The sequence below is a fragment of the Myripristis murdjan genome, chromosome 17 (assembly GCF_902150065.1).
Source record: "Myripristis murdjan chromosome 17, fMyrMur1.1, whole genome shotgun sequence".
In the NCBI taxonomy this organism is placed as follows: domain Eukaryota; kingdom Metazoa; phylum Chordata; class Actinopteri; order Holocentriformes; family Holocentridae; genus Myripristis; species Myripristis murdjan.
This window is the reverse complement of record NC_043996.1, coordinates 2,440,548-2,456,024: the sequence shown is the minus strand read 5'-3', so window position 1 is coordinate 2,456,024 and position 15,477 is coordinate 2,440,548. Positions and strand designations below refer to the sequence as shown.

The 15,477-nt window shown below is 41.0% G+C and overlaps 1 protein-coding gene across 3 annotated transcripts in view; it reads left to right on the top strand.

Annotated features, from left to right (window-relative positions):
- dlgap1a (discs, large (Drosophila) homolog-associated protein 1a) overlaps positions 1-15,477 on the top strand; it is a 203,148-nt gene that overhangs the window by 103,577 nt on the left and 84,094 nt on the right. For all 3 annotated transcript variants that reach the window (XR_003929704.1, XR_003929703.1, XM_030074735.1), the window contains exon 3: positions 6,615-7,996. Coding sequence is in view for 1 of the 3 variants with exons in the window: in XM_030074735.1 (XP_029930595.1) it covers positions 6,731-7,996 (1,266 nt within the window). In the remaining 2 variants the exon portion in view is untranslated. The remainder of the gene's footprint in view (positions 1-6,614; positions 7,997-15,477) is intronic.

Genomic DNA, 15,477 nt, shown 5'->3' with positions numbered 1-15,477 from the left:
ACTCTTGTACCGGTGTCCCTGCACGGACTAGCTGTCAAATATAGGGTTGAGTTCAAGGTTCTGTTATGTTTTTAAAGCTTTCCACTGGCACTCCAGTACACCTCTGAGCTTCTTTGCCCCCTCTAGATCTCTCAGAATTCTGAACCAGCTGCTCTTGGTTGTCACAGGATTGAGGCTAAGGAGTTTTCAGTAGCAGTCCCAAAGCTTTCGGATGGTTTACTATTTTCAATTAAGTGTTCCTCCTCCATTGATCATTTTAAGGCTACACTTAAGACCTACATGTTTTCTCAGGCATTTGAGTCTTTGTGTTTTAAGGTGTTAGGGTTTTTAGTGTGATGTTTTGGTGTTTTACTCTTGTTTTTTCCTCTAACCTGTTCCTCTGTTTATTTATTTGTATATGCTCATGCAGTAGTTATTTTATGCCATGTGGATTTCAAAGTCTTAAGTATTAACACATATGCTAGTAATTTTCAAATATCTGGAAACTGCTGAAATTGTGGCATGCTGGTTCACATTATCCACTCAGCAACTAGGCCTGTGCCTGTGGCTAACTGATGGAATGGATTATTGTCCCCTGCAGTCAAATCAAAAGAGGTGTCTGTCTGACAGTTTCAAAATGACACTAACTGGCAAAAGGAAGGCACTACGACATTTGTTTAAATGTCTATACATCTGTATAGCATCTTGGACACTGTCAATGATGCTTGGGAAATGATGCAGCTCACCACCGCATTCCAGCATTCAAAATTACACTGATAGAGCTCAAAACAAAATGACATATTTTCTACTTAAAGGAATAGTTCACCTGTTTTGGGTTATTTTAATAGTGTTAACAAAGGGGAAGTCCACCTTTGTTGCAGTTCAATAAATATTACCCTTTAAATTGGTCATCCATCCAAAACATATTGACAGTTAGATTTATATAGGTGCAAGTCATTATAAAACTTGAAAACTTTTTTTTTAAAATATAATCAAAAAAAAAAAAAGTTAGAATAATTAGAATTAGATAAGGGAAAGGCTGTGGAGAATGAATGTAAGTCAGTACATTATGTGAATGTGTGTGTGTGTGTGTGTGTGTGTGTGTGGCATGTGACCAATTTACCCAGCAAGTGTTAATGCTTGCTAAGTGGACGGCGTTGGCAGTAAAGCTGACTGATGAGATGTGCTGCTTCCCTGTATTTCCACTTTGTTCAGACTATATTCACAAAGGCCTAAAGCAGCAGCTTTACCTTGAATCACCAGCCAAGTCTACTTTTTATGTTCTCAGCCTGGCCTCTTGGACAGTATTCCTCTGACCTTGGATCACTTGGCAGTTGTAGTTGGAAAGCGCATTATTTAACCCCAGACTGTTTTAACTGTATAAAACATAAGAAATCAACATTTTACACACATTTGTTTTGGGGAATATTGAGGGAAATATTATATGCAAATTATAATCTTAAAAAATGTCCCTCTGCTTTAGGGTCCTAACCAAACATAACCATACGCATAGTAGTGCGAGAGCCACTGACAGTTCACACAACACTGGCGAGGGGAAAAGATCATTTGTAACAGTCTTAAGTATGATCATTTGCTGGAGGTTTAAGTTGCTCGGGTCAAATTGACCCCGGGGATAAAAACTGTTGGTAAATTTGAATATAACAGGAGAGTTTAGCTCTCCAATGAAGCACTGCTTCACGAGTCTTTTCAGTTGCGATCAGATGATTGACAGATAGGACAATAGCCTCCAGCCCTCAGTGGGCAGGTCGACAGGTCACCAGTCTAACGCAGGGCAATATTCATAACAAAAGAGAACTATTGCCCTGTTTGATTGTAATGGCTTATGAGAAGTATTATGGAACCTGGGAGGGTTGCTTCTTCTTCACCAAAACTTCTGGCCAGCGGCAGCTACTGCACATTACATTTTAGTATGAAAGTAATAGGATGGAATATGTCACTGTGTATTAGTAATTAGTAATAATTTATTTTCTTTTCAAATGAACAAACAAATATTTAAGATAGCTGTGAGAATTATTGTGATAGAACAACAGAGGGTTTAGATATACGTGTGTGTGTGTGTGTGTGTGTGTGTGTGTGTGTGTGTGTGTGGCTTATCTCAGCTGACTGGGAGATACTGTAGCACATAGCTTGTTAGCAGCTCCTCTACCAGTGGAGCTGTCAAGTTGTGTTAAGCAGTCATGGGTCAGGCCAAGTAGGACAGAAGACACGCACGCACGCACGCACACACACACACACACACACACACACACACACAGACCTTAAACACAAAGTGTGGTACTCCATGGCTGTTCATCTGTAATGAAACTGCCTATTTAGCAGTCTGATCCCTAGAGCATTTTTCCAGGCTTGCCTTAGATCTGAAGCCACTCTATTATATAAGGTCAGAGAGAAGGGTTTTTTTGTACAGTGCTGTTACCTACGTGAATGAACATGGAATCAATGCGTTTTGCTCAATCTACTGGGCAAGAAGCAAAAGATTCATAAGCATGATGCTCAGAAAGAACACCAAGAAAGCCAGCATGCATCAGACAGTCAACACGTGTGCCTCTACCTGCTGCTCACCTGTTTTGCATTGCTCTGTGTCTCACTCATGCTTGGATTTCTGGCACCCTGCATTTCTTCAGCAAGGATCCAACAGGATGAACTTAGGAACCCTCTCGTCCCTAACATACTCCACGTCAGTTACCTTGGACATGGTCATTTTACCATCTACTGTTCCGTTCTGAAATCCAGATCTGCATGTATTTTTGTGCACACCAAGGCAAACAACTCAAACCACATCAAAATGGGCAATTTTCATAATGTGTCTTTCTCTTTTAGTTCTGCTAGCAGGAGACATACACCAAACGTGAGATCAGAACTCAGCTAGCTAGCTCCAATCTTTCTGTGTCTCAGTTGAATGCTAGTGTATGAATGTTTCACTGTCCCATCAAATTTACATCAAATTTAATATCCTGGTTGTGCTGCGGCATTCTATGAAAATCTTCGAGAGTTGTTTAAGACCTTAAAACACAATTGTGAGGTGCTTGTTTTTGTAGATTTTAATATAAAGTGGTTGGACAAGCACTGTAGAAGAAAAAATGGTTAGTAGTTAATGAGAGTTAGCTGGGATGAGATACTACAACACCACCAAGTAAATGAGTGCTACAATAAATTGATGTCCAGCATTGGTCATATTATTGTCAAGTTTACTGAACTACACCAAAAGCCCTCAGGGAAAAATACAACTCCTCTGGTTAAGTGACACTGTAAGTTAGTGAAGCATAAAGCCCCAAAGATCTTCCTCAAAACTCAAAATGATACCGACTTACAGTTATTCCAAGGGCTGAGAAATGGGGTAGTTAAAGAACTTCAAGAATTTCAAATGCAAATAATTGCACTCAAGTCCTATCACAGGCTAAAGGAAATGGTAATATAATTGAAGTAGTTTAACAAAACTGAAGGCTAGTGTAATCCACAAATATGAACCTCAAGGCAGGGATGTTCTCCCATATTAATGCTAATAGAAATGCTAGAACTTATGTTGCAGATGTTGGCAACTCATTTGAAATAAGGGAGGGTGACCGATCAATTATCTTGAAAGCTATTAATGATTAAAATACCACTTGCTGTAAGGATATATTACCTTGATTATGTGTTCCTGAAAAATACAGCCGCACTCTGGTTCAGTCTCTTACTTACCTTATTCATTTTTCAATCAAAACTGGACAATTTCCAGATGGATGCTTATTTATTTAAATCCTTATTTTAAAATCCGGGCATGCTGAAAAGATCAGCAACTACAGACCAATTAGTCCACTCCCACTATAAAGTGCCGATGGTTGTCTCAGAACAATTGCCACATTACTTGGAAACAAACCGTTGTCTGCATCCTTAACAGTTCAGTTTCAGACAGAACCATTCCACAGAGTCAGCTACTTGTTTACTATTAGAAAGCATAAAACAGTCATTTGCTAAAGCAAATGTAGTTGGCATAATGTTCCTGGATTTGATTTAGCTTGTCAGAATGGTCACTGTTATGGTTTAATTCATATTTAAATGGTCATGAACAATGTGTTGTGATTAATAACACCAGAACTAAAACAGGAATCCCCAATGAACTTTCTTGGGTCCCATCCTTTTCAGTTTGTATATTAATGACTGGCCAGAAACATGCCCTGATATAGGTCTTCAGATGTCTGTAGTTCTGCATGTGTCTGGCAAAACCTGTGATATTGCTGCACATAAGCTAACCAACAATTTAGAAAGAGTATCAGCTTGGCTTGATACCTCCTGTTTGACACTAAACACTAAGAAAACAAAATGTATCTGTTTTCCCATTAAAAAGAATGAGTTTTAACAAGTTTTAAAGTAGTATTTTGAGGTAATTTTAAATTCTCTAAGTCATTCTAAAAAGATTTGTAAAACGATCAAGGCTAACCTTCGATGATAAGAAATTTCTTATCTTATGTGCTTTGCTGTTTCTAAATTCAGAAGTATTGTTAATCTGTCTTGGGTTAACTACCTGGTTCCAGGCCAGCCAGTCAGTAATCAGCCCCATAGAGTGTATTTGCAATCAGGCCTTGAAAATCGTGGACAAAAAGCAGCTTTTTCATTTTTAAGAGAGCTACCAAATCCTGGTTAATTCACCAATACACCTGTACCCATGTCTATTTTTTTCTCTCTGTGCACAACTATGTCCTGTCCTAATTTTCTGTAGCTTTGCTACTACTTGCGTGCTTTCTTGTATATTGCTTTACTCAGTTTACCTTACATGTTTTTTTCTTTGTGTTTTCTAACCTCACTGCTTTAATGTCTTATATTCACAAAAGCCCTTCTGGGGATGGATGTTGCAAATTACTATCTGCTTGCACTGGGTAGCTGTTCGTTGATGTGCACCGTAGCTGTCCCAATCAAATAAACCATAAATAAATAAATAAAAATAGATGTGTTGGATTGACTTAGCCACATGAGAAAGAACTAGCTCATATTTTGCTGTAGCATGTTCCCTCTGGCTGGATGCCTGTCTCAGCAAAATATGAGCTGAAATGATACCCCAGTGAAGTCTTCATTGCCAGAACATATTAGTCTGATGAGGCCAAAATAAAAATGGTAAACTGAGACCAAGTGTAGTTTTGTAGATTTGCAGGAAACATGGCATTGAATGTACTGATATCAACGTTACAAATTTTTTAAAAATTAAAAAATATTAGTTACCTTCATATTAATATACACTTATCAACGCTACTTTCAATAAGTGAGCAATGTCTGCTTTAATTTGTCTGTGGTTTGTTTTAAAGGGGTGGTAAACCCAGTAAACTACTCATTTGAGGTGGAGAAATTAAGGTTTCTCTTGGCATAGAAAAGATGTCAGATTCTTGCAATTTCATGCTGGTTTTTCACCCAATAAGTGATGATAAATAGAGCAATGTATCAGTGGCAAAAACTAACCTTGACATTGTCATTTTGGATGCTGGCTTTTCTAATGAGTGAAAGTTCAAAGTTCTGCCATCCCATTCTTCTGCTTCTTCCCATATGATGTTACAGTATTGTTAGAAAGCAGCTTGAAACTTGGGGGTTCATTGTGCCCCAATCTAGAACAACCTTCAACCCCCTGAGGCACTAAATGCCTTGTGGTGGTAGAGCTGCCATCCCCTGAGCCATTTGTGGGCCCCACCAGCCGATAATAGCTCAGTAATGACACAATTAAAGCTCAGTAATGATATAGTTGGTTAGTCAATCTCACTACGTCCTGTCAAGTTCCGCCTTTTCCTGTTGTGGGTGAGATGCTTCCAGACACACGCATGCGTGCGCACACACACACACACACAGTGAAAAATGTACGTTCTTTTCTGCCAGCTCAATCTATTTTCTGTGTTGCCACAGTGCATGTACAATAGTTGAGTCCACAAAAGTCCACAAACACCACAAGTCCAAAAGCACATGTCAACAAAGTCCAAAAATACAAGTCAAAACAAAAACAAAAGAGTCCAAACACAGAACCATGACAAGTTGGCTTCATAGGTAAAATAAAAGTAATAATAAAGTAACTAATCACTGCTTAGGGTTGCAGCCTCCTGATTGACTGTCATTTTGTAAGCCTTGCTCATCCCACAGTGCATTGTGAGTTTACCAACCCTATCGAACATCTTAGCAGATCTTTATGTTTGGTTGCTTCCCACTATGGGAAGAGGAAGAACATCAAACCATAAGGAAAGCATGGGACAAGACCTTGGGCCCATTGAAAGAAGTGGCTGATGGGACTGCCATTACAGTTCAAAATTTTACCATAGCTGCTAACACTGTTGGTCCAGTTTGATTGGGTTAGCATAGTTTGAGTTTATTTAAAGCCCCAAAACTGTTAACAGTCTTGCAGCACTCTCATGGTTTAACTCCTATATGTCAGAAAGAGATCAATGTGTCTACAACACTAATGTGACCTCTGAGTACCGAGAGCTTAAGTGTGCTGTTCCTCAGGGGTCAGTCCCGGGCCCTATCTTATTCTCTATTTATATGCTCCCTTTGGGAGATATTATTGCATAAGTTTTGCATAATTTTGGATGACTTATTTATAGTTTCCCCTCTAATTTAACTTCTTCTACCCCTTATTTCTCCTCTTCCTTCCTGTTTTTCAGAGTCTGCAGCTCTTGTCTCAGGGAAAGTCTTCTGCAGCCCTTCTCTGACCACGGGCCTGTCTGACATCTCTCATCCATATCATTCCTCTTTCCATCCACCCATCCCTTCCTCTATCATGAAAGGCCTGTCCAGTAACCGGAGCCACCACCATGTGGTCACCTACGACCAATCATATGATCCACTGGGTCACCATGTTGACCGTAAGCCATATTTGATCAGCCAGATGGACATGCCAGTGCCCATTCCTATGCCACATCCATCTGAGATGACCTACTACAATGCTCAGCGTACCTCATACCCATCGGACAGCAACAGTGTAGTCCCGTATGGAACCTTCCCAAGGAGGTGCCACTCCACCTCTTCATCCCACCATGCTGATATGAAGGACGAGTGTATGGCTGTAGTACCGTATGTAGGAGGAGGAGGAGGGGGAGGAGGAGGAGGAGGAGGCTATGGAGGTAAAACGCCAACCCGGGTACCTGCAAACTTTGCGGATTCCTTTGAGCGTCAGTCATCATTTGCAAGAGATGGCTACCACACATTGCAGTACAAACGTGGAATGCTTGCTCACACTGGGGGAATGGGGGCCAACAACAACAACAACGACAGTCCAGGAAGGATTCGCCATCTGGTCCACTCAGTCCAGAAACTCTTCACTAAGTCACATTCATTGGAAGGGCCACACCACACACAGTCCACCAAGGGGGGCAGTAACGGGAGCGTGAATGGTGGTGGTGGCGGCGGTGGAGCCGGTGGTGGTGGTGGTGGTTCAAGGGCCAGCCCAGAAGGTGAAACTCCACCAGTGGGTGTGCGCCACCGGAAGCGCAGCAAGAGCCGAGAGCGCTGTAGATCAGCGGAGCCCAAGCATCGCAGCCATCACCACCACCACCAGCTCCACGGCTCGGCATCAGCACCGGGCTCCGGCTACTGGAGCTCAGATGACAATCTAGAGCGGGAGCTGTGTCTCTACCACCCCCACCACCACCACCACCCCCCACCCTCACCCACACCCTCCATGTCCCCATCACCCATTGGCATGACAATGACTCGCTATCCTGGCAACAACCCTGACAAGTACCCCCAGTCTCCCCTCCCCAGTCTCCCACCCTCGCAATCCCAACAATACTTTCTGATGGACCCTTATGGGACAATCAATGAACACACACACACCCACACACACCATGGCCATTCACATCACCACACTGCACTCAAAGCCTCCCGGAGCAACAACGATGTGAAGTATGCAGCGACGTCGGCATGTGTGACAGTTAGTGGTAACAGCAATAACAGCGGCGGCGGCGGAGTAGGCGGCCCCTTGCTGCCATTGGGTCTGGTGGACGGGTCCATGGTGAAGAAAGGGGCATGGTCATCAAGCCTAACGGTGAGCAGGGCCCGAGAGGTCTACACCAACAGCAGCCACAGCCAGCCACGAACCGGTGCAGGATCCGGTAACCTAAACCTAGATAGAGCGCTAGTCAAATCTAAGGGCAGTCAGCAGCAGGAGCGCACATGCCATTTCTTACAGGTAAATAATTCCTTTCAATCCCCATTCAAATCCAGTTAATTCACCCGCCTACCCTCTGTTGACTCCCCCTTCTGCACAGTTTGCTTTCCACCGATGTTTCCTTGAAGTCAGTAGTGTCCAGTCCTGTGCCACTGAAGAATCAGCAGTCATGCAGGTTTTCATTCTGATTCACTGCCATCTTCAGTCAGAGAGGTGGAAAAAAATGAATGTATTTTGTGTTGTTGCAGTGAAATCAACTGCTGATCTTCATAGCATATGGCTGGGCATCACTGCGTAAGCATTGGGACACACTAGAGGATTATCAGACTGATTACAACCAGGTTTTTCCATCCTGGCAATCATTGGTGGGGGGGGTCTAGATCAGAAACATGGTCGGGACCAAGGGTAAGCAAAGATTATGTTGTTCAATAGTGAGATCAAAAGTTAAATCTTAACCACACTGACTGACACACAGACTAATCCAAGCTGTCGTGACAATATCAATTATGATTGTTATTTACAAAATGTGCAGGGTCCTGAGCAAGCCCTGTTTACATAGGAACAGATTGCCAGTAGCTAATGACACCAATGTGAGGTGAGGCAGAGAGGCTGTTAAGCTTTGCTAATCAGAAATTAGAATTCACTCAGACCATGGTATAATAAGTTATAATGCAGCCTTATAGACCTTTTTCACAGCAGCCATTTTGACATTAACAGGAGGGTAAACATAGGTATTACTAATGCCATTAAGAAAGGTTCAGTTCCATTCATGTTTGACAGAAACAGGGTCCTAGGGTTGCTCATGCTGAGGAATGTAAGTTAATAGCCTATCTAACATAAAGCCTAGTCACGTTGCCCTCATTGACGCGATTCCGTTATTAACAAACGCCGCAACCAATGATGACTAGTATTCACATTGCAAAATTAACCTGCTGGCTAGTTAGCAAGCTAACAAATCCAAGAAAACAAATTTTTGTGTAGGTGAATTGAAGTAAGACCAGCAGAAGTAGAGCTAAAGACAAGAAAGGTTACAGCGTCACAGTAACTTTTAAAGTTTAAGTACCTATTTTTGTCTCGCTATAGATATTATTTTTCACTCATTGGTTACGCAGTGACAAAGTCTCTCTATGGTTATGTTAGTGATTCCCTGTCCTTCCCTAGTCTTGATCTAGAGTTATTGCATTTACTACCGAAAGATTAAAAAAAAAAAAAAAAATCTGTGAAATCCATTATTATGAGTGATATACATTTTCAAAATATTACTAAGTCTTCTAGTGTGTCCACAGTCTTAGAGGGAACATTGCTCCTCACCTCCACTCAACTACTCTCATCTCCCAAATATCCTACCGCCACCTCCCCCTTCTCCTTCCACCACTCTTCCTCCCCTCTTGTCTTTCCTCCACCAACCCAACTCACCCACACGCTTTTTACACACCCAACCCCCTACCCGACCCCTTTACTCCCTCTTGGTTTGGAGAGCCTCCGTCTTCCTCCTTTCTCCCTTTTGAGTTGAAGAGAGAAGTAAGTGCAGAGCCAGTAGCAGCCTTACTCTCTGAATGCTAGGTAACAACATTAGTTTGGTTTGAATTCATGAAGACCGGCATCCTTTCCTGTTTGTAGACGTCATTTTTAATTTAGTAGTTTCCCTTTCTGCTTCTCAATCAGATTTCCTGGTTTTTCTTTCTATTTCCCTTATTGATTGGTTGTGGTTCAGTGCTGTATTGTCCTTTTGTGGTGCTGTATTGTGTTCAGTGTTGGGGAGTTTCACTAAACTTCTTAAAGCATATTTTGAGGCAACTCACTTGTCGTCCAACTAAAATTCAAATTTTAATAGTATTTGGTTCATTGCAGTTGTTCAAATATTTTGGCCATAAAAGAAAGGAAGGCAGCTGCACATTTTTTTCTTTGATATAACATAAAGTTAACTAAAGTTAACTAGCTTCAGGACCAGACTAAGTGAAAACAAAGATGCTCCAATAAAGGAAGATAACATGTTTCAAGCTGTGCCAAAGATATGAAAACGGCATACACTGAAAACCAAGTGACAAAAAAAAACAGGAAATTTTGGACCATCTCGCTTCTGAACCGCCTGGTGTGAATGCAGAAGTGATTATATCTGACAGAAAGGCAGCAGCTTCCTGTGATGAAACCATTATAAACGTAGTAAAGATTTTTTTTCTTTATTTCAAATAAAATGCACTATTTGTTCACATGTAATCATGTCATTTGGTATTACAGATGCAGAAAAGTTTTTTTTTTTCAACTTTCTCTACTTCTGCTACTACAAACTACTGCTGCTTTTTTTTTTTTTTTTTTTTTTTTTTTTTGTTTAAGTTTAGCCAACAAATAACATTTTTTTTCTTGAGAGGCTTTGCTGTATTTCAGTTTCTTCCGGTGTGAAATAAATGGTTGCTGGGAAACTGAATTTTCAGAGTAGCCTCCCCAACACTGGCTGTGTAGTGCTATTATTGCTTGACCGTGCTGTGCTGTGCTGTGCTGCATGATCTAGTGTGTAATGTGTGTGTGTGTGTGTGTGTGTGTGTGTGTCTGTGCGCGTCTGTGTGACAGAGAGAGAGAGAAAGAGAGCCAGCGTGAATGTTTGAGAGAGAGTGCACATGTTCACACTAACACTAAAATCACAAATTTGAAATTACTGATTGTATAACAAATACTTGCTCCTTGTTGCTGAGTGGAATCTCAATCCTGCTTTGATTGTTGATTTTCTGTTCTTTGTAGGTAATATGATATTCATTAGGGATAATTGGTACAGCGTTTTATAATGTGCATCAATATGTCATCTCTGACCCTAGCTGAGCGACATGGATCATTAAATGTTACGTATTTCCGGGTGCAGTGGACATGTGTGGGCAGGAGACGAAGAAATAATTGGGTGACTTAGAGTTCTTTCACATTTGCTCTCTCCTCTTTCTCTCTCTCTCTGTCTGTTTCCCTCTTTCAGGCGCTCAGCAAACAGCAGTATGACTCATTTGTCAACTGACAATTAAAAAAGGCATTACAGACATAAAAAAAATATATACTGTAGCCATGCTAGCAGTTTGACAGAAAATTATGCTTGAATACATTTGGCAGACATAGGGAGCTGACATTGATGTCGTCCTGGCCTGTTTCTGGTTTACTCCTGTCTATTCCAGCAGATTATTTGATATACACTGGTCCCTTGTTTATCGCGGGAGTTACGTTCTAAAAATAACCCACAATAGGAGAAATCCGCGAAGTAGTCAGCTTTATTTTTTACAATTATTCTAGATGTTTTAAGGCTGTAAAACCCCTCACTACACACTTTATACACTTTTCTCAGACAGGCATTAACATTTTCTCACTTTTCTCTCTTGTTTAAACTCTCAAAGTTCAAACCTTGGTAGAAAAATAAGTCCAGTATTATAGAATGAACGCATTCTGTACTGTACAGGAGACACGGCACGGAGGAGATTGACTGACAATGGTCTACAGTCCCTTAGCCAATCAGGACGCAGAACACAATGTGCGGGTTCTCCCTTAGCCAATCAGGACGCAGAACACAATGCGCTGTAAAAAAAAAAAAAAAAAAAAAGCATGCAAAATTGCACTAAAAATTGTTATAGCGAGGGACAACTGTAATTAAACTATATTCTCAAATACATTAAAGCAGGGCGTCACCAAGATTTGACTACATTAGGGTTTACTAGTTGGAAGTGAGAGAGACACACACACTCACACACACAACAACCTTTAACTCCAAATCACACAATAGAATGTATGCAGTACCTCCAACAACACTATGCAAATATCAAGATATGTTATTTCCACATGTGTCTGCCAAATATTTGCCAGAAATGAAAGGCACCTCTCGTGCTTATGAGAGGCCTCGGCCACTGCCATGCCCACTTTGGCCCATAACTCACCTTTTCACCAAGTTTCATACAAATCCATTCATACCGTTCGGAATGAGGCAAACCCATAGTAATAACACAGTAATAACATACACTGCACTGCTACATGTTGCAGCACTTAGTATCAGCTAGCTGGCTGATATCCAGGCGCTAATATCATTTTAGCCAGGGTGACGTGCCCATCCAGTGACATGAGCCTGTTCTCTCCTAGTAATGTGTTTAAATTTGCTCTCAATTATCTTATCTTAGATTTTATCTTATCTTTTGGTGGTTCATGTTACACTGCACTGATAAATACTGCAGCAACTAACTAGGTCTTTCATGCTAACTCTGTTCCATACCATCTGTAGATTTCATATTTATTTATTACCATCTGTATATTTCACATCTCATATCTTATATTCTTAGGTTAGTCCTTACTGTATATATATATATATATATATATATAGTCTTTATTGTATATAATTCTGCTTATTTTTATTTTTATTTTTCTATTGATGCTGTTGTAACATAAGCATTTCCCAGTTTGGGATCTATCTAGGTATCTAATAAACTATAAACGCTAATGTTACCCTAGTAAATGGGTTAAGTTGACCTGTACCTGTCTGGTAAAATTAGTTTTATCCACATTCAGTCCCAGTAACATGTTAAGTCATCAGAAATTGATTGGAGCCCATTATTAATTCAAGGTCAACCATCATAGTAGTCGTGGGGAAAGGGATACCTCGACCAAGCCCCATCTTGTTTCCACATCCACATCTGCAGCGGTGGTATGGAGGTTTTTGGTTATGAATGGAATTTCATAACCTCATATTCTAGGTAGTGCAGTGATTAGTGTGTCACCTCACAGCGAGAAGGCCCTGGGTTCAATTCCCAGCTGGCCAGCCAGGGTCCTTTGTGTGTGGAGTTTGCATGCTCCATGTGTGTGTGGGTTTCTGCTGGGAGCTCCACTTTCCTCCTGCAGTCCAGAGACATGCAGGTCAGGTGAACTGGACATACTTAATTGCCCCTAGGTGTTAATGTGCTGGTTTGTCTGTCTGCCCTGCGATGGACTGGCGACCTGTCCAGGGTGTTTCCCCTGCCTTCTGCCCAATGAGCGCTGGGATAGGCTCCGGCCCCCCCTGCGACCCTTACAAGGATAAGCAGTTTGGAAAATGAATGAATGAATATCATGGCATTTTTCTTTTGTAAAAAAAAAAAAAAAATCTAGGGCTAGTCAAAAACATGGATAAAGCCCGGAGGCCCAGTGCTGGTGGCACCCGTGTGTTTAAGACCAAAGTGATACTTGTTGGTCTGATTTTGGAGGAATTCTGTCAGTTTGATTCATGATTAAATATATTTATTTTAAATATATATATATATATATATATATATATATATATATATATACACACATTTATTTATTTATTTATTTAATTTTTTTTTTTTTTTTGGAGCATCTTTTGAAGCAAGGCGAAATTTCCATTTGAACTGTTTCAAATACATAACAGGGATTTCTCCATGAAAAGAGAATTTTGCTGTAGAAGTGATAGCGTTCTGAAACTAAACAAGACACTTCGCTTGCTAATGAACCTACCAGCTGTGTTGCATAATTAAAATACTAGTAGTTAGCAATAGTTAATGGGAAAACAGGGGGACTTACTACACAGTTTTCTACCCAAGGCTTTCCTCTCAAAAGTTAGAAAAATGTGTATGTCTCACCGTGGGTTATGTAACTGTGGGTGCTGCAAGATGAGTCTCAAAGGTGTTCTGCCCCGTGCAGGGCCAAGCAGGACACTACAGGAGTGTGCATCCTCCTCCTCAGCCCCCAAACCTGGAGACAAAATGTTCAACACAGTCGTAGCAAGGAACTGTGTATTTATTCACAAGGATGGCTGTATTTACAATTATTAAGGTGATGAGACTTCAAGTGATGACTTATGACTTTGGGGTGGACTAAGGTCAAAATAATAAACAATAACACCCTCGAACTAGGAGGAAATAAGCAAAAACTGAAATACAATATGTCCCAAACAAGCAAAACAGGATATAGTGTACGATTAACAAAACTGGCTGTCCACCCCTGCTTCTCAAACCAGCGTCAAGCCAGAGCCTGCCTGACTCATTTTATTAGTTGTGCCACAATGTGGGTTTAGAGTTGAGCGCTTCAAACTAATCATTGATAGATTTCTGAGCACTGGCTGCTTCAGGTCCATGTGATGAGGTCATCACATGTGATGAGGTCATCACATGGACGGCAGAGAGTCACAGAGCCGTGTGTCATGACAGCTGCTGTGGTTGGAGAACACAACACAATCGCTGAAACGGCCCTTCTTATTTCCTGTTTGTTTGATTGACAGGTGTAAAGACGTGGAGCGGGCGGTGAACTGATATGAAAACAGCTGGTTGAGCTTGTGTCTTCATACGTCTCTGGTTAATTGTGGAAGTGGAGAAGAGGCTCGTGCACAATATGCCGGCAAATCCTCAGTGACCAAGTTTTATAAAACACAACGATGTGTACACACGGCTTTATGCTACTGTGACAAAACAGTTTTAGTCATGAATCTCCACAGATGTGCACATTCACACAGTTGCCTGTAATATCAGTGTAGCATTCCTATAGTAACTTGATCGCATCTAGGGAACAAGGACTGGGAATTCATGTAGGTCTAAGCAGTTATATCTTTTACACAATGACACTTGTGACCATGCATTTTTATTGCAGAAGGCCTATAAATTAAAATAAATAATAATAATAATAATAATGATCTGCGGGTGATAGCTCTCATATTGGAGTTCCGCCTTTCACTGTCGGTCAACATCACATTAAGAATAACATAATAAAATCGATTTGCCACTTTTGAACCATAAGTAGTCCTACTGGCCACATCAGTGCAGAGAGTCCTCAGCAACACACCTGCCAAGTTTAAAGTTGAGTGGACAGACCAAGATGTCTGCAGTTTACAGAGGTCAACCAGCACATCACAGTCGGTGTCAGGTGGAAAAAAGTTTTCAGACACCTTTAAAATTTTACACAATCTCAAATATTATCATGAAATATTTGTGGAAAAATCTTTATTGTGTTTCAAAAGGTGTGGCTGCATTAGACAGATACAAACAAATACAAATGATATTTTTTTTTGTTTATTGTTTACAAGAAAAACTAACAAAACTAAATTCTTGACAAATTCTTCTGACCACAGAATCTTCTTGCAGTTCCTGGCTGTCCAGTTCTTGTGTGCCTGGGCCCGACGACGCCGGGCTGACCTCTGTCTCTCATTGATCAGGGGCTTCTTGATAGCCTTGTAGGATCTTAAGCCATGATCTAAAAGTCGGCCACGTACAGTGCAGGTGGAACACTGGACACCAGTTTGGTTTGACCACTGCTGCTGAAGCTCCTGTGATGTCATTCGGCGGTTTTGCCTGCACATGCGGATCAGGATGTGGTCATTTCTTGCTGAAGAAACCCTTGGACGCCCAGATCTTGGT